Genomic DNA, 25,291 nt, shown 5'->3' with positions numbered 1-25,291 from the left:
CTTTAGAATGGAGGCATTTGTGCAAACTTGTCTCTAGGCATTGCTACACTTTCTGCCCGAATAACACTATAGGAGTAATAAATGATCCATTGGGGGCCACTTCATAGTCACTTCCAAGCAGTCAGAAAACTAATTCCAAGCAAACACTGTCCAGTAGTGTCACCTTGATACTTAAAACTGGTTTTATGCTCTGTATATGTTTCGCTGTTCTTTTTATCTATAAAGGTATTCTTCCTAGTAACTAGTACCTCAACTCACCAAGTATTGGAGTAGTCTATCCTTCTCATTACTTCATTTATGTAATTACACACTAAGAAAAAGAAGTGTCTCTAAGACTGTTCCTAGTTTTTCCAAACTTATTTTCCACAGATATCTTGCTGTTGCTTATGCCTGAACAGTTTCCTCAAAGGAAAAGGTATCGCAGGGGCTGAGTGGTACACATGGCCCTTAATACTATATACACCACCCAGGAATTTGTAAAACAAATCCTAATTTGTACTATCTAAAAGTCACAGGAAAGGACAAAAAAGCCCATACCGCTGGGATTCAAGGCTGAGTAGTAGCAGTCTCCCAGGCAAGAGAAAACCAACCTCTTTAATAAAAATCTACAGGTGGCTGCATGGCAATCAGTTCGTGATTCTTCAAACAAAGCATTCAGACAAAGTTCTGAGTGCCATAGGAGATAATACCCTTGTTTCTTGTCCTATTTCCCACCCCCTGCATAGCCCATTCTTTCATATTGGGGAATGCATCTAAAGAAAGGAAATGGTGATTTCTACCTGTTAATTGCATTTTTGTGAAGGACTCCACTATATTTTGTTGCAGTGGTTTTAAAATGTTTCCTAAGTTGTCCACAAGATGGGGCTTCTGCAACAGGGATCTTAATACCCAAATTAAAACATTTATATTAAAGAGCTATCTGATGATGTTATAGTTCACAGGCGCAATCTGTTAGTCCATATTTCTGAAGCCCATCACAGAAATATAACATCAGGAACCAAAATTCTTGTTTCTAAGGTAGGAACAGTGTTCTTTTATTATAGTAGTCTTTCCCATACAATAATAAATGAGTTTACTTTGCCCTTCACACATATGTGGTGCTGGTGTATACTTGATTATTTTGAAAGACATTCAGATATCAAGGTGATGGGGTGAGTCTAAGAACATAGATCGATCAATATGTATTGTAGTTCAAATGCTGTGTAAAATCACCTTTGGCTTCAAGTGATTGGCCGTATACACATGCCGCTAATTGTCCACATACACCCCACCGGCTGGAGTGTGAAGTCTTTTGGCCAGCCGTGTCCATATGGCATGTATGCACCCAGAGAGTCTTTGTGCCCCGCGTTGTGGGCATAAAAGGGCAGAGCGTGCCATCTGCCACTCAGTCCCTCTCACCACCTCCTGTCTTCATTACGGAGAAGCTCAGTGTCTGTGTTTTCAAGCAAGCTGATTTCCAACCTGTATTTTGTACATGGTTAGTGATTTAGTCTAGTTAGCATAGTTTTCTAGTTGCCTATTGTGCTATTAGTTTATTTAATTACCAGAACTAAAAATTCTCTAGAACCAGCTTGGCTTCCACCAAGTATCTCAGGTTCATGTACCAACCCTAATGGGGAGGCAGCTATACTTGCCAATGATGGCCATTTGAAAGTTTTTTTACTAACAGGACTTCCAAGGACAGGGAAGCTGGATGGGCAAATCCTTGAGTCCTACTTTGGGCACAGGTGTGCAGAACCCCACTGCATATGACCTTTCAGAGCAGAACAGTTCCAATGGTAGGTCATTTGCTGACGAGCTGGCTCACTGGGCTCCAGCTTCAGCACAGGCTCTAAAGTTGATCAAATCTGACAAGACTTTGTCAGAGAAGGTACAGGGATAAAGAAGGTATTAGTGGTAGATCTCCAACAGAGACCACAAAAAGAAGAAGTTCGCCCCCACACCACTTTTCCTCCAAGATTTCACAGCCCTGTGCATTTTCTTTTGAAACTTAACCTCACAGTAGTGCTGAGGATTCAGCACTGAGACAACTCTCAGATGAGCTGTTGAGACTGGTGCCTTTGAAAGCTCCCTTGTGTAAGAGCTCAGCTCCATCAACGTCTGATTCTTCAAAATCAGCTCTGACAAAGGTTATTCTGGCACAGCAGACCACAGCAACATACCATACCAGGAAGCCCAGGCCCCTCCACCTGCCCTGGGTGGGGTGGGGACATGGGCCTTGAGCTGTTCTTGGGCCCCCCCACGCCAGGCAGGTGGAGGGGCCTGGGCTTCCTGGCCCAGCTCCAGCTTCTGGCTTACGCAGGAGCCAGGCCTCAGGGGGAAGGGGCAGAGCAGGGACAGAGCCATGAAGGGGTGGGGCCTTGTGCCCTACCCCACTTTTAGGAAGAATCTGTCGCCCCTGCAGCCACAGCCCCTCCTCTGGCCCCAGCTCCTAACCACGGCTCTGGCCCTGGCTCCCGGGGTGGTGCGAATCAGGTAAGGGGGGTGCAACTGAAAAAATGTGGGGACCATTGGGTTAAAGGGTTAGGCTCCTGATCATCACATCTCTATTCTTCCCCTGGACCACCTTCACACTTTGTGTTAGTCTGGTTTGACTCAACACTCTGGTCAGGTTACCACTTAGTCCTATCTTCCCCCAAGTATGACAGGGTTTCTAGGGAGATATGGGGTTTGGCTATTGACCCCCTATGAGTGTCTGATCCCAACCAGGGGTTGCAAAAGGTATTAATCCTCCAGGGGGAAGTCTAGAAGGTAAGGGTTTTCATGCCCTTCTTGGTGAGATTGGGAATTGGTACCCTCCCACTCCATCAGGCTCTGGCCCAGGGCCCTGTAAGGGTTACCAAATGTCCAGCATCCAGGGGTGCCTGAAAGCTGCTTCCCTGGGCCACTTCCTAACACCCATTCTCTTGTTGGAGTCTTGCAGTCTGTCCCAAAGTTGTAAGAGAAAAGATACCAATTGGACCTTCAGCCCCGCCGGGCTCAGCGGGCAGGCCTCTTCCTCTACCAAAGAAGGTTTCCTTCTTCCTGCCTTATCAGGTTCCTTTGGAACTGTCTGACTCCTTTTTAAGCTCCACCCCCCCCGCTGGAGCATACTCAGCAGGTGCAGCTCTCATGTGGGGTTTATACACCCTGTCACGGTGTCTATTTTAGATATATGAAGAGTAGCCTCCTGGGAGTCTGTTCACACACTTACGAGACATGGTGATTACTGAATTCTCTAGGTCAGATGCTGCATTTGGCAAGGCTGCTCTGGAATCTTTATTCTCTTAAAACTGAGCTCCCACCTACTTGCAGCTGGTCCACTGCTTGGGAGTCACCATTAGTGGAATATGCATAAGTACAATCACTTGAAGGAGAATGAGAAGTTACTTACCTGTACAATAATAGGAATTCTTCAAGATGTGTTGTCCATATGCTCTTTTCACAACCAGCTGTCCATCCCCTCTGCCTCTGAGTAATTTATTCCAGGATTCTGCAGTTGAAAGGAAACTGTGGTAATTGGCATACTGCCCTCTTATCCCTTCTACACAGAGCACAAGGACATATGGCACATGCATGCCATACAGATACTGCTGGCCAAAAGATTCTGAACTCGAGTACATGGGGTACATGTGCACTATTAGAGGAATATGTGTATGGACAACACATCTGGAAGAATTTGTTGCTGTACAGGTAAGAAACTTCTCCGTCTTTTCTGAAGTAACTCTGATAAATAGCCACTGTCCAAATTCATTGATATTGTGGGTATGACTCTTTGAAGAAGTTGATAGCCCCATTGACTTTCTGTTGAGAAAGTAACATCCCCAAGGAGGACTGCATTGATATTATGGGTATGACTCTTTGAAGAAGTTGATAGCCCCATTGACTTTCTGTTGAGAAAGTAACATCCCCAAGGAGGACTGCATGAAGTCATTGGTTGCTGAGGAGGAACTAAATAAGAAAGCTTTCAGTCTTAGAGAGACTGCATGATGTAAGTTTATCTATATATATAAGACTTCATGATGCAGTGCCGGTCTGGGTATAAAGAAAAGGAGTACTTGTGGCACCTTAGAGACTAACCAATTTATTTGAGCATAAGCTTTCGTGAGCTACAGCTCACTTCATCGGATGCATACTGTGGAAAGTGTAGAAGATCTTTTTATGCACACAAAAGCATGAAAAAATATCTCCCCCCGCCCCACTCTCCTGCTGGTAATAGCTTATCTAAAGTGATCACTCTCCTTACAATGTGTATGATAATCAAGTTGGGCCATTTCCAGCACAAATCCAGGTTTTCTCTTCTGTCCTCCCCCCCTCCCCCCACAAACCCACTCTCCTGTTGGTAATAGCTTATCTAAAGTGACCACTCTCCTTACAATGTGTATGATAATCAAGGTGGGCCATTTCCAGCACAAATCCAGGGTTTAACAAGAACATCTGGGGGGGAGAGGGGGAGGAAAAAACAAGGGGAAATAGGTTACCTTGCATAATGACTTAGCCACTCCCAGTCTCTATTCAAGCCTAAGTTAATTGTATCCAATTTGCAAACGAATTCCAATTCAGCAGTCTCTCGCTGGAGTCTGGATTTGAAGTTTTTTTGTTGTAATATCGCAACTTTCATGTCTGTAATCGCGTGACCAGAGAGATTGAAGTGTTCTCCTACTGGTTTATGAATGTTATAATTCTTGACATCTGATTTGTGTCCATTTATTCTTTTACGTAGAGACTGTCCAGTTTGACCAATGTACATGGCAGAGGGGCAATAACTGGACAGTCTCTATGGGGGAGGGGAGAGAAAACCTGGATTTGTGCTGGAAATGGCCCAACTTGATTATCATACACATTGTAAGGAGAGTGATCACTTTAGATAAGCTATTACCAGCAGGAGAGTGGGGTGGGGGGAGGTATTTTTTCATGCTTTGTGTGTATAAAAAGATCTTCTACACTTTCCACAGTATGCATCCGATGAAGTGAGCTGTAGCTCACGAAAGCTTATGCTCAAATAAATTGGTTAGTCTCTAAGGTGCCACAAGTACTCCTTTTCTTTTTGTGAATACAGACTAACACGGCTGTTACTCTGAAACCAGTCTGGGTATAGTTTATCATGCAGTCATAATCTATAAAGTCTTATAAAGAACTCAGACTACAAGGGTCTCAGGCATTTGTTTTCAATGGGACTTTGTGCAATATTTCTTAATTTTAACCCCAGTGTCTCAGTTCTGCTTTGATCCTCTCAACTCCCCTGTGCCTCTCTAAGCTTCTTTCAACTTCCTGTCCTCTTTTTCTTTTGGTACCCCCAAATTATGTTCTTAATGACATCTATGAATCACATTCTGTAAAATTTTGATAAAAACTCATAAGAAGAAGTTATTGCACATGGTAGGCATATATATTTTAATCCATCAAAACCATTTCCCCCAATTTTAACTAAAATATATAAACTAATTTTGGATTTAAAAAACTGATATATGCCATATTTCTGTAAGTGAATTATACAGAAAAGATACTAGACCTCATTCCTCACCCACCTGCCAGTGTAAGGTGTTAGTTAAAATACAGACATTCTGTAATTTCATGAATTACAGGGGGAAATTTTCTAAAGTATCTAAGGAATTCAGAAGCTCAGGTCCCATTGAAAGTCAATGGAAGTCATGCTTTAGATCTCTTGGTGCTTTTGAAAATCTCCCACTTAATTACAATTCCTTAATGAGTACTACTAGAACACAGCAAGAAGAACATGCATATAGTTATACATTTAACTTTACTACTATTTTAAACTATTGCACTGAAAATAGTCTCCGTAAATGTTATAATTTAATTTGTTGTCATGGTTATATTTTAATTCATGACATCTAATGGACAGTACCAAAATGTTGTCATTGCAGCTGCTGAAGGTAATACTACAGATGACTTTTGTTCTGTTACAAAAACAGTCGTGTGTAACAGCTCAGATTCAGATGTCAACTTTCATATGCCAAGCAGGAGTTTGACTGTAAGTTCCAGGACTTCCTCATTAACATCTTCATCCACCAGGAGTATAGGAACACCCTGTGACTGTTTATCAGATGATTCCATGTCTCATGTTTCCCTCTCAAATGAAATTTTTACAGGAAACATGAACTCATACTTGTCAAGTATTAACACAAAGGAAAGAGTTATAATTCCTGTTGTATTTCAATCAAACCACTCATCCTGTGATGATCAAGAAAATGAAAATTCTACTAAAACATGCCCACATCTTGGAAAAGCAAGGATTCCAAAGTCAAGACTTGAAAACAATGCTATCATATCTTCTCCCTTTAATGAAACACTGACTGTAGTGAAATCAAGTGAAGACATGACCCATCTACCCATTTCTGAGTCAGCACAAAGATCCATGGGTAATATTTGCAAATCCCATTCATTAGATTCCAGTAGTCTTACTGATTGTGATTGCTCTCATTTCCCAGAACCAGACAATGACTTGAATGAATAAGCCTATGTGAAATATGAAGAATGACAGACTTGCTTTTATAATAGTAAAATTCATAGTAAGAATGTATCAATAGTAATTTTTAAAAATTAATTTACAGAAAACTAATACAAATTCTGAATTATTTTTCAAGAAAATAAACTTGACTAACAATGCCTTTTGCTGACATCTTTTAATTTTTAGGGAGGGTATTTATTTCACCAATCCATGACTGGGTGTGCTAAACCGCAGGCCGCAGAATCTTCCCTATTCCTTTGTCAAACAGGCAAGACTGATGAATGATCAACTCATAAAAATTTTACACCCTCTAAGCATCTCCTCTGAGTTCCCAGTTTAACTTCTTCCTCAGAAGCAGGAAAGAGGACCATCTTGGATTGTTTGTATGGATTTTGAGCCTGAAAACACTTTCTTGGGCAAGGATTTCTGTTTCCTACACCATTTATAATAGCTCTCTAACAGCCACTTTAAGAATCACATAAGTTACTATGCAAGCCTTTCATGTTCCTACACTGGGAAAGGCAGACGGCCTGATGCAGGCTAAAACTGATATTGGTGCACATTTTCAGACTGCTTTCTGTGACAGACTCGCTGAGAAGTCAGCTTGATGTATGAAAGAAAGACACTCTTTTTGTCCAGGAGGTAAATAAATTTTCCAGTATGCAGCTCTTTCCCCAATGCCAGAAGTTCTGGACTGGATTGTCCAGTCCTGAGCAGTCCAAAAGCAGAATTCTGAAGTATCTCCCTCACCCCCATAAGGTTCACAAGAAGCTTTAAATGGTTCTCTGGGGACCTCCTCATGTTCTTCCTATTCAGTTTCCAGGGACTTGTTTGCTGCTGCCCCTTCCTAGATCATCTAAAATGGCAGGGACCAAAGTCTTTGTCTTGGTCAGGTACTCTTAAGTCCTTTTTCCCCCACCACTTTGTCAGTCACACCTTTGGAAGAAGGATTGTTCTTCCAGCTCTGAGCCAGAGGCTTATCCTCCTGAACCAGCCAGAAGAGCCTCAAAGAAGGACTGGGAATAGTTGATTAGGCTTGTTTTCTCTATCTAGTTCAAGACTCCATAAGAGGTAATGGACGCCACAGGCTTTCTTCTGCTCACTCAGGAGGGAAACCAGGAAAAGACTCTCTCTGTGTATTCTTTAATCGATTTATTTATGTGCCACCCACTTTTACACACCCTACTTCCCATGTTTTCAGATCAGCTATCTGTTGACTTTGAACTGACTGCTACATCTCCATAATTTACTCCTGGTCAAATTTTATACTGCTCCATTAAGTAACAACATAAACATCAAACGCACATGTGACAAAAGGCTGTACTGTCAGATCATAGTCTCAAAAAAATAATGTTCTCAATAAAATTAATGTGAATTTGTATGACAATTCTGGAACACAACACAACTTCTAAAAAGTGTTTTATATTAATTCTAATCAGATGGAGCAGTTTTCCACTAGGTGCTACATAAATGTAAGCTATTAAAGTATTATGGTAAGTATCATCACCAGTTATACTAATATTCAGTTACAAACATGTTGGAGCAGAGGTGTGTTTCAGAGGAGGTTGGTGCATGCATTAAATAATTCTGTCATATGAAAATATTGTAATTTGAAATAATATGAGATTCATTCTTTGAAAGATCAAGTTCTAGACAGTAAAAACAGGTATATCATACATTTAAAAATAATTAGAATTTATTGAAAAAATAGCAACAGTAAAAAAACAATCTCAAAATAAAAATCAAAGCTTTTAAAATAAGGTGTAAAAGAACAGATTCTGATGTAAATGTATCTCCTGATTTAATCTTTGTTCTACTTTTGACTGTGCTAGGCCCTCAGGTCAACTAATTTTATTGGTTATTCTTTCTGTTGTAAAGCTGAAGATCTTCGGTCTATGATCACAAGAAGTATTTCTATATAAAATTGTATTCTGTTTGAATTATCATTCTAAAGGACCATTTAAAAAGTGTATTTTTCTGCAGCGGAGCTGTACAAATGTACTACTTCTGCTTTGGGGCAATTCAATCCCAAGATTGTATCACTTATTTTTTTCAGCACTCACCTGTGCAAATATCTACGTCCAAGCCTAAAAAGTAGACAAACTATTTCAAACTAGTCATTTGAATTACCAATACATATTAGTATGTTTTACAGATAATCATAGAATCATAGAATGTCAGGATTGGAAGGGACCTCAGGAGGTCATCTGGTCCAACACCCTGCTCAAGGCAGGAACAATCCCCAACTAAATCATCCCACCCAGGGCTTTGTCTGGCCTGGCCTTAAAAACCTCAAAGGAAGGAGATTCCACCTCCTCCCTAGGTAACCCATTCCAGTGCTTCACCACCTTCCTAGTGAAAAAGTTTTTCCTAATATCCAACCTAAACCTCCCCCACTGCAACTTGAGACCATTACTCCTAGTTCTGTCATCTGCTACCACTGAGAACAGTTTAGATCCATCCTCTTTGGAACCCCCTTTCAGGTAGTTGAAAGCAGCTATCAAATCCCCCCTCATTCTTCTCTTCTGCAGACTAAATAATCCCAGTTCTTTCATCCTCTCCTCATTAGTCATGTGCTCCAGCCCCCTAATCATTTTTGTTGCCCTCCACTGGACTCTTTCCAATTTTTCCACATCCTTCTTGTAGTGTGGAGTCCCAATCTGGACACAGTACTCCAGATGAGGCCTAACCAATGCTGAATAGAGGGGAATGATCACGTCCCTCGATCTGCTCGCAGTGCTTCTACTTATACAGCCCAAAATGCCGTTAGCCTTCTTGGCAACGAGGGCACACTGTTGACTCATATTCAGCTTCTCGTCTATTGTAACCCCTACGTCCTTTTCTGCAGAACTGCTGCCTAGCCACTTGGTCCCTAGTCTGTAGCAGTGCATGGGATTCTTCCGTCCTAAGTTCAGGACTCTGCACTTGTCCTTGTTGAACCTCATCAGATTTCTTTTGGCCCAATCCTCTAATTTGTCTAGGTCCCTCTGTATCCTATCCCTACACTCCAGCATATCCACCATTCTTTCCAGTTTAGTATCATCTGAAAACTTGCACAGGGTGCAATCCACGCCATCCTCTGGATCATTAATGAAAATATTGAACAAAACCAGCCCCAGGACTGACTCTTGGGGCACTCTGCTTGATACCAGCTGCCAACTAGACATGGAGCCATTGATCACTATCTGTTGAGCCCAATGATCTAGCCAGCTTCCTGTCCACCTTATAGTCCATTCATCCAGCCCATATTTCTTTAACTTGCTGGCAAGAATACTGTGGGAGACCGTATCAAAAGCTTTGCTAAAGTCAAGGAATAACATGTCCACTGCTTTCCCCTCATCCACAGAGCCAGTTATCTCATCATAGAAGGCAATTAGGTTAGTCAGGCATGACTTGCCCTTGATGAATCCATGCTGACTGTTCCTGATCACTTTCCTCTCCTCTAAGTGCTTCAAAATTGATTCCTTGAGGACCTGCTCCATGATTTTTCCAGGGACTGAGGTGAAGCTGACTGGCCTGTAGTTCCCCGGATCTTCCTTCTTCCCTTTTTTAAAGAGTTCTTGCATAATACATAATACAGAGTTCTTGTTTGATTATGTGTCAGTGTGGATCCTACAGTAGGTGCGCATGTACTTCATGCCTGCAAAATCGGGGTCTTTTGAATAGCTATGCCCATTGAGACTATGTATGTGCCTTGTGCTTCCTTATACTCCTGTAGGAGGGCATAAAGGACAGGATGACGGCAACCCTCCTTCAGTTCCCTCTTATGGCCTGTAGTAGCAAGATGGTCATCCCACTAATCTTTAGCTCCTGCTAAACTCTTCAGAAAATCCACCCCTCTGGACTGATGCTTGGTGGTCAGACCCCCCTATATAGGGCAGTTCAACCGCACCCACCTAATAGCAGACTTTAAGGGCTAGATTCACAAAGGAAATTAGGTGACTAGAAAATCATTGGCAAAGAGTCCTGTGGCACCTTATAGACTAACAGACATGTTGGAGCATAAGCTTTCATAGGTGAATACCCACTTTGTCAGATGCATGTAGTGGAAATTTCCAGAGGCAGGTATAAATATGCAAGCAAGAATCAGGCTAGGGATAATGGGTTAGTTCAATCAAGGAGGATGAGGCCCTCTTCTAGCAGTTGAGGTGTGAACACCAAGGGAGGAGAAACTGATTTTGTAGTTGGCTAGCCATTCACAGTCTTTGTTTAATCCTGAGCTGATGGTGTCAAATTTGGAAATGAACTGAAGCTCAGCAGTTTCTCTTTGAAGTCTGGTCCTGAAGTTTTTTTGCTGCAGGATGGCTACCTTTAAATCTGCTATTGTGTGTCCAGGGAGATTGAAGTGTTCTCCTACAGGTTTTTGTATATTGCCATTCCTAATATCTGATTTGTGTCCATTTATCCTTTTACGTAGGGACTGTCCAGTTTGGCCGATGTACATAGCAGAGGGGCATTGCTGGCACATGATGGCGTACATTACATTGGTGGACGTGCAGGTGAACGAACCGGTGATGGTGTGGCTGATCTGGTTAGGTCTTATGATGATGTCGCTGGTGTAGATAGGTGGGCAGAGTTGGCATCGAGATTTGTTGCATGGATTGGTTCCTGAGTTAGAGTTACTATGGTGCGGTGTGTTGCTGCTGGTGAGAATATGCTTCAGGTTGGCGGGTTGTCTGTGGGCGAGGACTGGCCTGCCTCCCGTGGCCTGTGAAAGTGAGGGATCGTTGTCCAGGATGGGTTGTAGATCACTCATGTTTTAGTGAGAGGTTTTAGCTGAGGACTGTATGTGATGGCCGGTGGAGTTCTGTTGGTTTCTTTCTTGGGCTTAAGAAGAGGGCCTCATCCTCCCTGATTGAACTAACCTCGTTATCCCTAGCCTGATTCTTGCTTGCATATTTATACCTGCCTCTGGAAATTTCCACTATATGCATCTGACAAATTGGGTATTCACCTACAAAAGCTTATGCTCCAATACGTCTGTTAGTCTATAAGGTGCCACAGGACTCTTTGCCGCTTTTACAAATCCAGACTAACACGGCTACCCCTCTGATACTAGAAAATCATTGGGTTACACAAAGCCTGAATTAGGTGCTTAGGTTCCCTGTACAGCGAGTGGGGATAGGTGCCTTAGAATGGGATTCACAAAAGACAGCATACTAGGCAACTCCCTGACTAATCTAGCCAATGGGAGATGCCAAGATGGGGCTTGTTTCCTAAGAGCCATTCCCTCTTGCAGTATGGCACCTAAGCCCAGGCTGGAGAGAGCCACCTCCCTCTGTTTGGGATTCTTAGCCGTCTTGTGGCGTTAGGCATCTATGCCATTTTTGCATGAAGCTTGGGATAGTGGGAAGGACTACCTCCCAATAGTTAGCATGCTCACCAGGGATGTGGCAGACCCCCTGGATCCTGGGTCTCCCACTTTCCATGTGAGAGCTTTAACCACCAGGCTAAAGAGTCATTCTCATGCTTGCTCTCTCTGGCCCAAAGACTAATAATTTATCCAATTTATTTATTTATCTAATTATTTGTCCCTAACATAGTCTGATAATGCCACCTGAAATAGTCAGTGAACCTACCCTTAGTCTTCCCAAAACTGCACTCAATGCAAGGGAGAAAGAAATTACGCACTCTGGACATCTCCAGAGTCTTAGTCTATTATGCTGACAGGACCATGCCTTTTAAATTCTCTCCTTGCCTCTTTATCGGCATCTGACCCTTCCAAGTACCAGACTGTCTTGTTGTCACAAAGGATCTCTAAATGGATCACACAGTGTGTTTCTGTTATTAGATGGCTGGTGAGCCAGTAACTCCACATAGTCAATGGTCAGCCTGCTTCAGAAAATTGCTGATATCTGAGATCTGCAGGGCAGCAATGTGGAGCAACCTACTGACCTTTGTCAAACATTATACCCTTTATTCCATTATGCCCATACATTATGCTAGCTCAGATGGCAAATTTGGGGGAGCAGTACTTTAAGCATTATTTGATTAATACAACTGAAACTCCTCATTCCAACCATCCAGTGAACATCCTGGCCACCTATAATAGGATTCAGACTGATACATAACAAGAAGAGATTGAGTAGTGACCTATGGGTGCTCCACTTCAGGTGTACATTTGCCTCATGCGCTTTTGATCAGAGATTTTTGGTATCAGTGCCCGTTTGGCGTGCAGATGCATCCTCAGGCCCTTCACAGAAACTATATAGAGCTGCACAGGCAAGCCACCCTTAGTTCCTTCTTAGCTGCCTCAGTTTGAGACAGAGTGTTAAGCATGCCCACTTTGCAGTCTGTCTGGCTTGACTCTTTTAATTAGTTTTAGTGTTCAGTGTAATATTTTTCTTTTTCTTATAAAGAGGATCTTTATTTATTTCCCTCGTCCTCCCCTCCCCTCTTCCTTGAAGGTTTTCTTTCTGTTTGAGAGGGTATGCCAGGATCACTGGGATTCAAGCATTGCCTCACCTGCTGGGAGGCTATCCCTGTCAGTGATGGACATTCCTCGTGCATTGTAATCTGGGGGACATGCACATCCCTCAGAAGTGCAATTTCAGCTCAGCCCTTAAGAGCAGGGCTAGGAAGAATTGAGACCGTCCTTGGACCCAGGTCAGGAGTCAATCCCCACACATCAGTCTCCAAGTGAACATAGTACCCCATCTAGCAGCACATTTTCCTTCAAAGTTCTAGGTGAAGACATCAGAAGGTTCTGGGAAGGCCTCTAAGAAAAGGAGTTCTATCTTTCTGCACAAAAGGCCCGTTTCAAAAAGATCTCTGTCTCACAAATCAATCATGTCTGAGCTCCCAGGTCCCGGGTGGGTATCACTGGGCTCCAGGATCTTCCAGCAGCAATAGTGTTTATAATATTCTGAGTTCCTCTAGGAGTTCCAAACTTGCTTTGGTACCTTTAGCATCTTTGATACTGTTGAAACACGACCGGGGCAGCAGAGAGAAACATCCAGCTTCTAGTAAGACAGTATCAACAGATCTTCCTCCATAATCTCCGATACCTAGCATCATGACTCCCTCAGTACCACAGAAGTTTAAGCAGTCACCTGAGACTATGCTCTCTTCAAGGCAGTCAGCATTGTCTGTCCCGACAGCTTCCACTGCAAAGGATTCATCCAAGCATACTCCTTCCTCAGCACTGTTAACCTACCTGGCACCACAGGAGGTTAGGTATTCCAAGGACCTGTTTGTTTCAGATGAGTCAGAGTGTCCCCACTTGATGGGTATTGGCATCGACATGGTCAGCAAAATTACACCTCTCCTGAGTGCCATCTGACTCCCCAGAATTTTCTGGCAGAGTTCCCCCTTTGAACAATGAGGAGGACCTCTCTTCTGACTCTCACATCTCAGAGTAAGATTCCCCTACCTACCAATATAGGGTCTCCCTCACTGAAACCTACAAGGAAAAGGATGACTCACGAGGAAGATAAATTCAGGGTTCTGCTCATTGGTATGAGCAGCAGTGGATGCCACCCACTATTCCTCATGGTCCACATCAGTGGCCATATTGGGACCCTGGGGCAACCCCCAGCAGAGCCCTTAACCTTTCTGAATGGGACCATCAGGACAGATAGTCTCTTACTCCATCTGTTCCTCCTCAGCTACCTGAGCTGTAGGAAGAAATCTTTGAAGAGTAAGAGGCTAGAGCAGACAAGGAGGCCACTCTACAGACTAACATCTCCTCATCTTCCCCAGATGAGGCTGTGACGCTTCCCTCCCTTTCCCTGGCTGATGCTTTAAACAATTTCAGGACCTAATGAAACAAGTGGTGGATTGTTTGTAGATCCCCCTTTAAGAGATACGAGAGTCAAAGCACAAGCTCTTGGATATTTGCAAAGGACATCTTCTGATTGAGTGGTCTTTCTCATTAATGAGTCCCTCCTGGCTCTTGCCAAAACCATCTGGCAGATCCTAGCAGTAATACCACCCATGTGCAAGTATGCTGATAAATATTATGTTTCAGCCAAGGATTCTGAATTTTTATTTTTCTCCATTCTTCACCTAAGTCCTTGTTCATTGACACTGTAAATGAACATGGAAGACAGCACCATGCTAAATCGACCTTATATGACAAGGACCAAAAACACCTAGTCCTTTGTGGTTGAAAGAGTTATTCGTCTGTGACCTACAGTTTAGGATCACAATTTACCAAGCTTTTATGGTGAAATACAATCACACCAATTATTCCAAATTCAGCACTTTTATTTAACACCTTTCCAGCAGAACATCACGAACAGTTCCAGGCCATCCTAGCAAAAGGTCAGCTACTGGATAGAATATCATTACAAGCCTCCTTAGATGCTGCTGTCACTGCAGCTCAATCCATCTCTGTGGCAGTTGTCATGTGTCAGGCATCTTGGCTCCAGCTGTCTGGGTTCCCTAAGGCAATCCAAAACACTGCTGAGGACCTCCCCTTTGATGGTCTGAAACTCTTTGCTGAGACCACTGATGAATCATTGCACACCTTGAAACACTCTTGGGCCATCTTGCGATCTCTTGGGATTTATACATTTCCTAGTAAACAGATATTTAGTTGATCCCAGAAGACCCAGAGATCCTGCCCCCTCCAGTTTTCTGGTTACCAAAGACCTACTGAGCCACCTAGGAAAAAATTAAACACCCAGTCAACCAAAGGAACTCGTTACCAGGGGATGACTGGATCACTTGATAATTGCCCTGTTCTGTTCATTCCCTCTGAAGCATCTGTCAGCAGCCTCTGTCAGAAGACAGGATACTGGGCTAGATGGACCCAGTATGGCCATTCTTATGTTCTTAACCAAGGTTTCAAAGAAAGATACCACCAACTACATTTGCTTCTACCACTCAACCTTCCTCATTGTCAAAACATAAGTTTTGATGGTCTGATCAAAGGCCTGGAACAATGCTGTTTCTTGTATCTCCAGCTGCACCAGTTTACCTGCCTCCCTCCCTTTGGGGACCATCTCTCCCACTTTCTACCTGCACGGGAGCAGACTACATCCAACAATGGTTGTTGGACATTATAAAACCGGGTTACTCCATTAATTGTACCTTCCTCCCCCCACCCTAGCTCTCTTCCCTGTCCTCCTTCAGGGACCCTTCTCACAAACACTTTCTAAGACAGGAAATCACCTTCTGTCTATGCTTAGGATTCATAGAACCAGTTCTTGCACAGCACAGGGAGAAGAGATTTTACTTCAAGTATTTTCTGGTCCCAAGGAAGAATGGAGGGTGGAGACTTAGTCTAGATATAAAAGACTCCTAAACAATTTTGTGAAAGTACAGAAATTCAGGATGGTGACTCTTGCAGCTATAATTCCATCACTGGATCCCGAGGATTGGTTTCCGGCCCTCAACCTTCAAGATGTGTATTTTCATATCATGATTCACCCATCTCACAAGAGATTCATTCAGTTTCTCATTGACCAAGACCACTTTTTGTATCGGGTATTTCCATTTGGCCTTTCGTCTGCTCCGGAGTAGTCTCAAGGATTTTGGCAGTGGTCACTGCCTATCTTCATTAGAGGGCGATAATAATTTTTCCGTACCTCGAATAGTTGCTCAAAGGCCGGTCTTACAATGAGATTATTTCTGCCATGAAGACAGCTTTGTTTCTCATGCTAGGTCTCCAGCTCCACACTAAAAAGTCCTCTTTGACCCCCGTACAAAGGATAGAATTCATAAGGGCCTCCTTAGATGCAGTGACAGCCAGAGCTTACCTCACCATGGACAGATTCGTGATTCTATCAAACCTCATTGCAAATACTCAAATAAGCCCACAGACTTGGACAAGAAATTGTCTTAAACTTCTGGGACATATGGAAGCTTGTAATTTTGTAATGTGTCTTGCAAGGTTACATCTTTGCTGTTTGCAGGTGTGGCTCAGCACAGTTTATATGCTGAACAAACATGGTCTGGACAGGCTGGTATCAGTCCCTTTTCAAGTACAAGACTCTCTCAATTGGTGGAAGAATCACCACAACATCTGTGCAGATGTCCCCTTTATTCAGCCATCTCCAACCATCACCATAACTACAGATGCATCTTGTGGGCAGGGTGCATCTAGGGACACATAAAATTCAGGGCAGATAGACTATTCAAGAAATTTGTTTACACATCAACCTCCTGGAGCTGAAACCAGTCAGGAATGTCTATATTCACTTTCTCCCATTAAATCAGAGACATATCTGTCAAAATCATGACTGACAATGTAGCTTGCATGTTTTCCATCAACCGACAAACAGGATAGGGCGAGCTCCCCTTTCTCTTTGTGCTGAAGCAATAAAGCTATGGAACTGGTGCACAGCCAATCACATCCTCATTTCAGCAGTTTACCTTCCAGGCATTCAGGATATCATGGCTGACTCTTTCAGCATGATTACAAGTGGGAGTTAGATTGCCGGACTCTCAATCATATTTTTTTCTGACTTGGTGCTTTCCAGAGGTGGATCTTTTTGCCACCCTCACCAACAGTTTTTGTTAGGGCTTCCCCTGCCCTCCCTTAGTTCTCATCACACAGACAGACAGCAGAAGACCAGAGTCCGAAATCCAGGCAATGAGATGTTTATTGGGGTTACCAAGAAAGCATAGTCCCAGCTCTTTACACCAGTAGAGCTTTTCCTGTTCCTTTTTTCCACCTCCTCCTTGTGATCAGGCTTAATTATACTTGTAGTGCATGCCTCTGGTCCCATCCCTTACAATTTATGGTCATGTTCTGTTCTGGAGGGTTGTGAATCTGGGGGCTTTGGTACCATCTCTTTTGTGCCCCATGGGAGGGGTAAGGAGTGAGGTTATGTACCTGTCAGGGTCACCTCTTCTCTGGCTTTTTAGTGTTTCTTATTCCTCTTCCCCCAACCCACCTTGCTCCTCTCCTCCCTGACCTTGCCTTGAGATAGAGGAGTTGAGGCAGTCTTCAAGTGTACGCTCATATATTAAACTCCCACCATACCCAGCAACACTTTAACTCTCTTCCTTATCTTTTCTCATTGTGCTATAAACCTCATCTGGTTAAGCAGAAGCAACACACAGTGTCTTTGTTCATACATATTAGTAAGGATATAAAAGTATCAAAAATAAAACCCAAAATTCTATCTCAGGCTAACAAACAGGTCTATATACTAACAGTTTTGCTCAAGAGGGGGTTTGGGCCCTCCATGACTTAGAGATGCTTTCCTTGTTCCATGGATGAAGGAGCCTTCTTTATGTGTTTCCTCCAACACCTTTGATATTAAAAGTGTAAACAAGCTTAAACAAGACAAAGCCAAGGTCATATTCGTAGTTCCAATGAGGCCCAGACAGACCTGCTCCCCTTAGCTAATTGGTCTTGCTGTTTGTTTGCCGATCAGTCTTCTGTCCATTCCTCATCTCTCTCTTTAAGATGCATGTCAGACTCTCCATCCCAACTTGGGAATTCTCCATCTTAGGGCTTGGTTCTTCAATGGTTCTCAGGAATCGAGACTTTCTGTTCTGCAGAGGTACAGCAGGTGTTTCTAAACAGTAGGAAAAGTTCTATGTGGAACACTTTCAAAATGGAAGAGAGTCCACCAATGGTGTGACCACTGGTGTCTTTTTTTTCATTCCTCCCTCTCAGCTGTCCTTGACTATCTGTTGGAATTTAAAACAAATCAGGATTATCTATGAGTTATATCAGAATTCACTTGCAGCTATAACAGCCTTCCATTTCTTAGTTGAGGGATTCTTATTGTTTTCTCATCCCATGATGGTAAGATTTATCAAGGGATTGGGAAACTTTTTTTCTCAAATTAGAGAACACCCCCCTGTATAGGATCTAAACTTAGTACTAAAGTGTCTTATGAGACCTCCCTTCGAAAAAGTGGATACCTGTTCTCTTCTTAGCCTCTTCATGGTGGACTATTCTAGGTGGCCATCACTTCTACCCAAAGAGTCAGGGAAATTGGATCTTTAAAGGCAGAGCCTCTTTTTACAGTGTTTTTCAAGGACAATATCATATCATATTGCCTCTGTATAAATTCATGGTATGCCCACATGCAGATGTGGCCGTCCCATCTCAAAAAAGATATATTGGAATTGGAAAAGGTTCAGAAAAGGGCAAAAAAAATGATTAGGGGTATGGAATAGCTTCCATATGAGGAGAGATTAATAAGATTGGAACTTTCCATCTTAGAAAAGAGATGACTAAGGAGGGATATGACAGAGCAGTGGTTCTCAACCAGAGATAGAGGGCCCCCTAGGGGGCCGTGAGCAGGTTTCAAAGGGGCCTCCAAGCATGGCCAGCATTAGACTCGCTGGGACCCAGGGCACCGCATGGGGCTGAAGCCCAGGTCCCTGGGCCCCGCCACCTGGGGCTGAAGCTGAAGCCTGAGCAATGTAGCTTTGTGAGGGACCCCTGTGGCATGGGGCCCCAGGCAATTGCCCTGCTTGCTACCCCCTAACGCCAGCCCTGGCTTTTATATGCAGAAAACCAGTTATTGGGGAGCAGGTGGGCCGTGGAGTTTTTATAGCATGTTGGGGGCTAGGGGGAGGCTCAAAAAGGAAAAGGTTGAGAACCTCTGTGATAGAAGTCTATAAAATCATGACCGGTGTGGAGAAAGTAAATAAGGAAGTGTTATTTACTCCCTTTCATAACACAAGAATTAGAGGTCACTAAATGAAATTAATAGGCAGCAGGTTTAAAACAAACAAAAGGAAGTACTTCTTCACACAACACACTGTCAAACTGTGGAACTCTTTGCCAGAGGATGTTGTGAAGGCCAAGGCTATAACAGGGTTAAAAAAAGAATTAGATAAATTCATGGAGAATAGATTCCACAATGGCTGTTAGCCAGGATGGGCAGGGATGGTATCCCTAGCCTCTGTTGCCAGAAGCTGGGAATGGGTGACAGAGGATGGATCACTTGTTGATTACTTGTTCGGTTCATTCCTTCTGAAGCACCTGGCATTGGCCATTGTTGGAAGACAGTATACTGGGCTAGCTGGACCTTTGTTCTGACCCAGTATGGCCGTTCTTATGTTCTTAGGTTTTGTTATGCCCACTTCCTAATTTTTTACCTAATGTGTCATCTGAATTTCACATCAATCAGTCATCCATCTTCCAGTATTTTCCACAAAACTACATCACACCTGGAGGGATGCTACCTTATATACCTTGGACTTCAGGAGGGCATTAGCTTTCTATCTGGACAGAATCAAACCATTTAGAAAAGTCTGCCAGTCTGTTAATTTCAATTGCTGACAAGTCCAAAAGGTCCACAGTCTCCACCTTGTGATTCTCCAGGTAGACTTTTGGATGTATTATTTCTTGCTATGAATCTCCTGATATACAACTTCCTTCTAGGGTGTCAGCCCATTCCACAAGGTCTTTTTCTACTTCTGTGACATTGCTTGAGCATGTTTCCATGGGGGAGATTTGTAAGGCTGTAGTTTGGACTTCGATACACACCTTTTACAAACATTATGTGGTGGTTCATTCTTCTAGATCAGATGCTGTCCTTGGAAATGCAGTCTTGTCTTCAGTCTTGGACTCAGTTCTGAAACTCCCCCTTTCAGTTGAGGGTACTGTTTGGTAATCATCTGAAATGGAGCACCCATAGGGACACTGCTCAAAGCAGGAGAGATTACTCACTTTATGCAGTCATTGGAGTTCTGTAAGATGTGTCCCCCTCTGGGGGCTCCCCTACCTGCCCTCCTTCCCCTCAGCTTCAGAGTTTCTCTGAAGGACTTTGCAGTGGAGAAGGAACTGAGGGCATTTTGCCCATGCAGCCCTATATAGCCTCGGTGTGGGGCATGATGATCTGTAGGGAACATGCATGTACTGAATGGCACTACTACCAAAAATGTCTGATCAGAGGTATATGCATATCTGAAGTGGAGCACCCACAGAGATACACATCTTGAAGAACTCCAGTTACTGCACAAGGTAACCTCTCCTTACATACCCTACAGTAACTGTGGTTCTTTGATACGCTGTAGTGAGTGTGGAATCCATGACCCAATCACCGTCCCCATTTTTCAGAGTCCTCAGCAACCAGAGGCTTTAAATTGCAAAGGAACTGAGGGTCATGTCTGCCCCCACCCTCCAGGCCTTTATAGAGGAGCATAAGGAGGCATAGGGTGCATGTGCAGTCCCAACAGACGGGTATTCAAAAGACTCTGATCTTGTGTGCATGTGGCGGAGGCACACCTACACTGGGATTTGCACTGACTGCTACATCTCAAAGAACCACAGTTACTGTACGGTAAGTAATTGTTCTTTATGTTTTTCCATGAATTACCATTAGAGCTGTGCAAAGATTTTTATGCTGCTTGTCAAAACCAGAAAAAAGTCAAGCTTTCACTGGATGCAGAAGTCAATGTTGGTGTTTTCTCAACATATTTTTCTGTTTTGACAGAAAGCTTGTTTTATTCATGTACTTCTTCTTCACTCCTGGTAGAAACAGTTCAAAGGAAGTACAAAAAAATCCCTTATCTAACCACCATCTTTCCCACAGCTTATATGTTTAGCATTTCATAAAAGACTTTTTGCTTGTGTAAATTGCAAAACCACATTTGAACACATTTATAAATATTTACATACATTTGCATTTTCACCATATAAAAGTCACAAAGTGCAAATTGAGAATTTTGCACAGCTGTAATTTATTTTGTAAAAAATTGCTCACCATAATAGCCATATGAAATGCATACTATTTACATGAGAACCAAAGTGGAAGAAAATAGTTCTACAAGACAATAATTCAGTATTGTACGAACACAAAAGATTTAGTCTAAAATAGCAGTCAATTTCCTTTTCCTTTATTTTCATATGCCAGATTTTATCAACATCAAATTACAAACTTGGTATTAAACATTAGCCATACAGCTTTAAATTTTGCATAATTCTAAATAAATCAAAAAGTTATGGAAATATACTGGGCCATATTCTGCGCTCAGATGTGTGCCTGTGTGAGGAAGATAAGCAATGTAAATGATGTTGTGCAGCATGTATGCTTCTAAAACATATTCCACATCAGTTCTGCCATCATCTTTGCATTATTCCCTTTGAGATTTTCCTGTCAGATAAAGCTGTGACAGCATAGCCCTAAGAAAGGATGTCTTCAGATTTTAGGGGGATGTATTTGTGCCCTGTCATCACATCCACATATTACCATCTTTATTCAATGATAGTTTCTGAGAATAACAGGAAAAGTTAAAGCAACCCAATACAACGTTTGTAAATCACTCGATGTACGTTGATATTGGCAAAATGTCAGAGTCATAGAGTTTAAATTCAGAAGGGACCACTAGATCATCTAGTCTGACCTTTTGTAAATCACAGGCCACCAACACTACCCACCATCTGCACGCTAAACCCAATAACGGAAATGGGACGAAAATAAATAAGACCCACAAAAGACTAGGCTATTAAGTGCCACAGGCAGAGAACAGGAGGGACCAAGACACACCAGTACTCAAGGCCCCTGCAATGGCAGGAATATCATTAAATGAGATATACCCAGATAATTCTAGCAAGTAACCCGCACTTACACACTGCAGAGGAATGTGAAAGTGTGTTATGAAATGAATGAAAGGATTGGCAAGACTGACTGCTATATGAAGATGGCTGAGAGGAGTATCTGTTTTCAGAAGTTATTGTGCGTACTGTGGATATGTACTATTGTGATTTTCTTTTTACCAAAACACATCTTTTTTCTATTTTGTGGCACATTGTCTATATGTGTATCTTAGTACATGGGAATGGGTATTGCACGCTGGGGCAATATGACATAAAAATCTCAAGTAAAAGCTTTGGGGATAACACCTGTTATGGAGGGTAATACATCAATGGCAATGCTGGAAGGCATCTGCTTGCCAAGATGTCACATGAACATGAGCAAAGCAAACAAAACAAAGAAGTTAGTCTGCTGTTTGCTTTGCTGAGTTGATTAGGATACCTCCTACTGATGCTGTTTTTTATTGGGCAGTTACTTAACATACTGCTATAGTATCATATAGATTTATTTGGTTATAATCCATTCTCATGATCACATACTCTGTTATATAGTACATTAAGAGAACAGTCTCATTTGTGATTTTTTCCACAGCACCCCACATGAGCATGTCATTTAATAGAAAAATAAAAGACAATTATAAGGCTCAGCTGATCATACTTCACAGGAATGAGGAGAAAAAGAAAAACTCCATGAGGTTCCATTCATAGAGTTTCCTCTAAATCATTCTGCATGGGGCTGGTTTTCTCCAGTGGAATGAAAAGGAGGTTCCAGTCCTGTTTGCAGGATCAAGGTTCACTGATCTGTCACGTCATGTAACAAGTTGATGGAGGCCCAGAATTGAGATAGCAGGCATGTTGCAAATCAGGATTGAAGCAGATTGGCAGAGGTGTTTGGATGACGTTTTAACAGGTGTAAATCACACTATACTTTATTGTAGTCAATAGGTCTTTTGATATTTACATTTATTCATAGTCATATTATAAATCTGAATTAAAATAGGAATAGTTTTGTATCTACTCCCAAGAATCCTAGTTAAACATTTTATCTTTTACTTCATAAGAGAAAATATAGTAGCAAGCTACAGCACTGGCCAGACTCATGCCTTTTTGTTTGGTTATGGTGTATAAAGGAAGCTCGAAAAGTTGATTTAAAAAAATAAATAAAAAGCGGGGTCGCATGTGTGTCCTGCTAGTTCTTTTACATTTGAAATGTAGGTCTTGTCTGCCCTCAAAAATCACGGTGGGTCTCTATATTAGCCTTTTTTCCTTAGAATTTCCTGGTGCTACTATCACTCGTGCTTGCAATAGTGGGGATTAGTGTAGATTGAATATTTTAAATATTATGTCATCTAACCCTGCTCAAAACTAGCACAAGGGATAAAACAGTGGTTAAACTGTTGTTTACATTAACACTCCCACTTTGCTATCACCTGTGGAGCCACATTGATGGTAGCAGCAGTGGGAATTTTAGAGAAAAAAGGCCAGAGACAAGGTGTGAAATCCTGACCTCAAAGTCAATGAGACTTTTGGCACTGACTTCAAAGGGGCCAGAATTTAATCCAAAACCTGTGTTAACTTGTGCACTGGTGGCATCACAAGAGTCAAATGACTTTTACTCAGGCCTCATCTGCACTAGAAAATTAGGTTGGTTTAACTAAGTCAGTCAGAGGTGTGAAAAATCCACACAAAGTCTGTTTAGGCAGCGCTATATTGAAGAATTCTTCTGTCAGCCTAGCTAGTGCCTCTTGCTGATGGGAGAACCCCTCCTGTGAGCATAGGTAGTGTCTACACTGAAGTACTACAGCAGTGCAGCTGTGCTGGTGTAGTATTTTAAGTGTAGACAAGCCCTCAGACTGCTTAAAACTCTATTTTTGGTTTGCTTTTGAAATATCTATTTAAATAACCAACTAATATTTTGAGTAAAGGATGTATTTTTTAAAACATCACTCTTGCCCCTTCAATGAAGGAGTTAGATCTCACAATAAACATGCTCTGAAATCCCCAGCACATCTTCCTCCCAAACCAGTGAAGACCAGATTTTTCATTCCTAATATTTCAAAGGTAAACAAGCTGAAAAGAAAACATATAAAACCCCAACTGTTCAGGTCCTCTTTATATATGACTAGAGTTAGATGGTAAATTCCTTGGTGAAGGAACCCCAAGTACTATGGGATCCCAAGTGGTTGGCCTCTAGGCACTACTACCATGATATAAATTATAATCAAAGAGGCACAAGTTCAATTTAAAAAAAAATCCTTGGCAGGCCAGCTTTAGTATCAACCCGCAAATTTAAAAATGACTTGTGGGTTTTCAAACTCAGTAACAGCATGATTGTTAAGGGCCACATTTTTGAAAATAGCCATTCAGGCAGAAGGCATAATTACTAGTGTCCAGGCACTCAGTGTGCATAAACTGCTCTATTTTCTGAGTGCAATGGGAGCACCTCATCACCACCTTTGGGTGCCATATTCTGACTATGTGCACAAATCTGAGCTTTTGCTCTGGCAGTGACTGTCTTCCAGTTTTGTATTTGTACTGCACCTAGCACAAAAGGGTTCTGGTCCGTGATTGGGGCTCTTAGTCATATATAACACACCCGAAACAGGGACACACTACATTAAAATAATGCAAAAAAACCCAACAGTGGGGCAAACTCTCACCCACCATTTTGGGGAGCAGGTTGGATCCGCTCTGCAAATGGTAACGCATCACAAAAAGCATCCTCTAAACACGATCCCTTCAGTACGCTGCTCAGGGAGCGACAATGGGCAGCAGGAGCCCGCGAGAGAGCAGCCGGGCCTAGCCCTGGGAAACCTGGCAGCGGCGGGGCGGAGCGAGAGGAGGAGTTAGGAGGCCCGTGTGACAAAGCCCAGTGCGCAGGAAGCGGGTGACCAGGAAGCAGAACAGCTCCTGGCTGCGGCTGGGGCTGTGGGACGGGCGCGGGCTGCACCTGAGCCCAGCTGTCCAAACGGCACTGCCCCCCTTGTCTGCGGCGCTTATGGGGGTGGGGAAGTGAGGCCTCTTCCTCCCACCCGCTGCCCCTCACAGGCCCCTCGGGAGCGGGCAGAGGCAACAGCAGGAGCCTGAGTGTGCGGGTCCCCGGTGCAGCCAGCCGGGTTGGCGCTAAGCCTCTTACGGGGAGAGACTGGCATGAGCCTCCCCGGCCGGGCGGCTGCTGCTGCTGCTGCGGGCGGCCTGGCGCTGCGCGGAGACTAAGGCGGGAGCGGACACGCTGAGGCGGAGAAGCCCTCGCCCCGCCGGGAACAATGGGGAACTGCCTGAAGTCCCCCACCTCGGATGACATCTCCCTGCTGCACGAGTCCCAGTCGGACAGAGCCAGCTACGGGGATGGGACCGAACCGGATCAGGAGCCGCCGCCGCCATATCAG

The 25,291-nt window shown here is 43.1% G+C and overlaps 1 protein-coding gene and 1 non-coding gene across 2 annotated transcripts in view; one reads left to right on the top strand and one right to left on the bottom strand.

The window, feature by feature from the left end:
- Nucleotides 1-24,781, bottom strand: LOC119566883. Its single transcript, XR_005226356.2, has 3 exons — nucleotides 24,567-24,781; nucleotides 3,374-3,472; nucleotides 1-1,461 (listed from the first exon to the last, which is right to left on the bottom strand). It is a non-coding gene; the product is annotated as an uncharacterized LOC119566883 (transcript).
- Nucleotides 24,769-25,291, top strand: part of RNF11 (ring finger protein 11) — a 38,572-nt gene continuing 38,049 nt past the window's right edge. Inside the window, exon 1 of the mRNA XM_007062160.4 lies at nucleotides 24,769-25,291. Within this exon, the coding sequence (XP_007062222.1) occupies nucleotides 25,169-25,291 (123 nt within the window). The 5' untranslated portion in view covers nucleotides 24,769-25,168.

Source organism: Chelonia mydas, chromosome 8, assembly GCF_015237465.2.
Source record: "Chelonia mydas isolate rCheMyd1 chromosome 8, rCheMyd1.pri.v2, whole genome shotgun sequence".
NCBI classification, from domain to species: domain Eukaryota; kingdom Metazoa; phylum Chordata; order Testudines; family Cheloniidae; genus Chelonia; species Chelonia mydas.
Note: the sequence above shows the minus strand (reverse complement) of the source record. Positions and strands in the feature narration are given on the sequence as shown.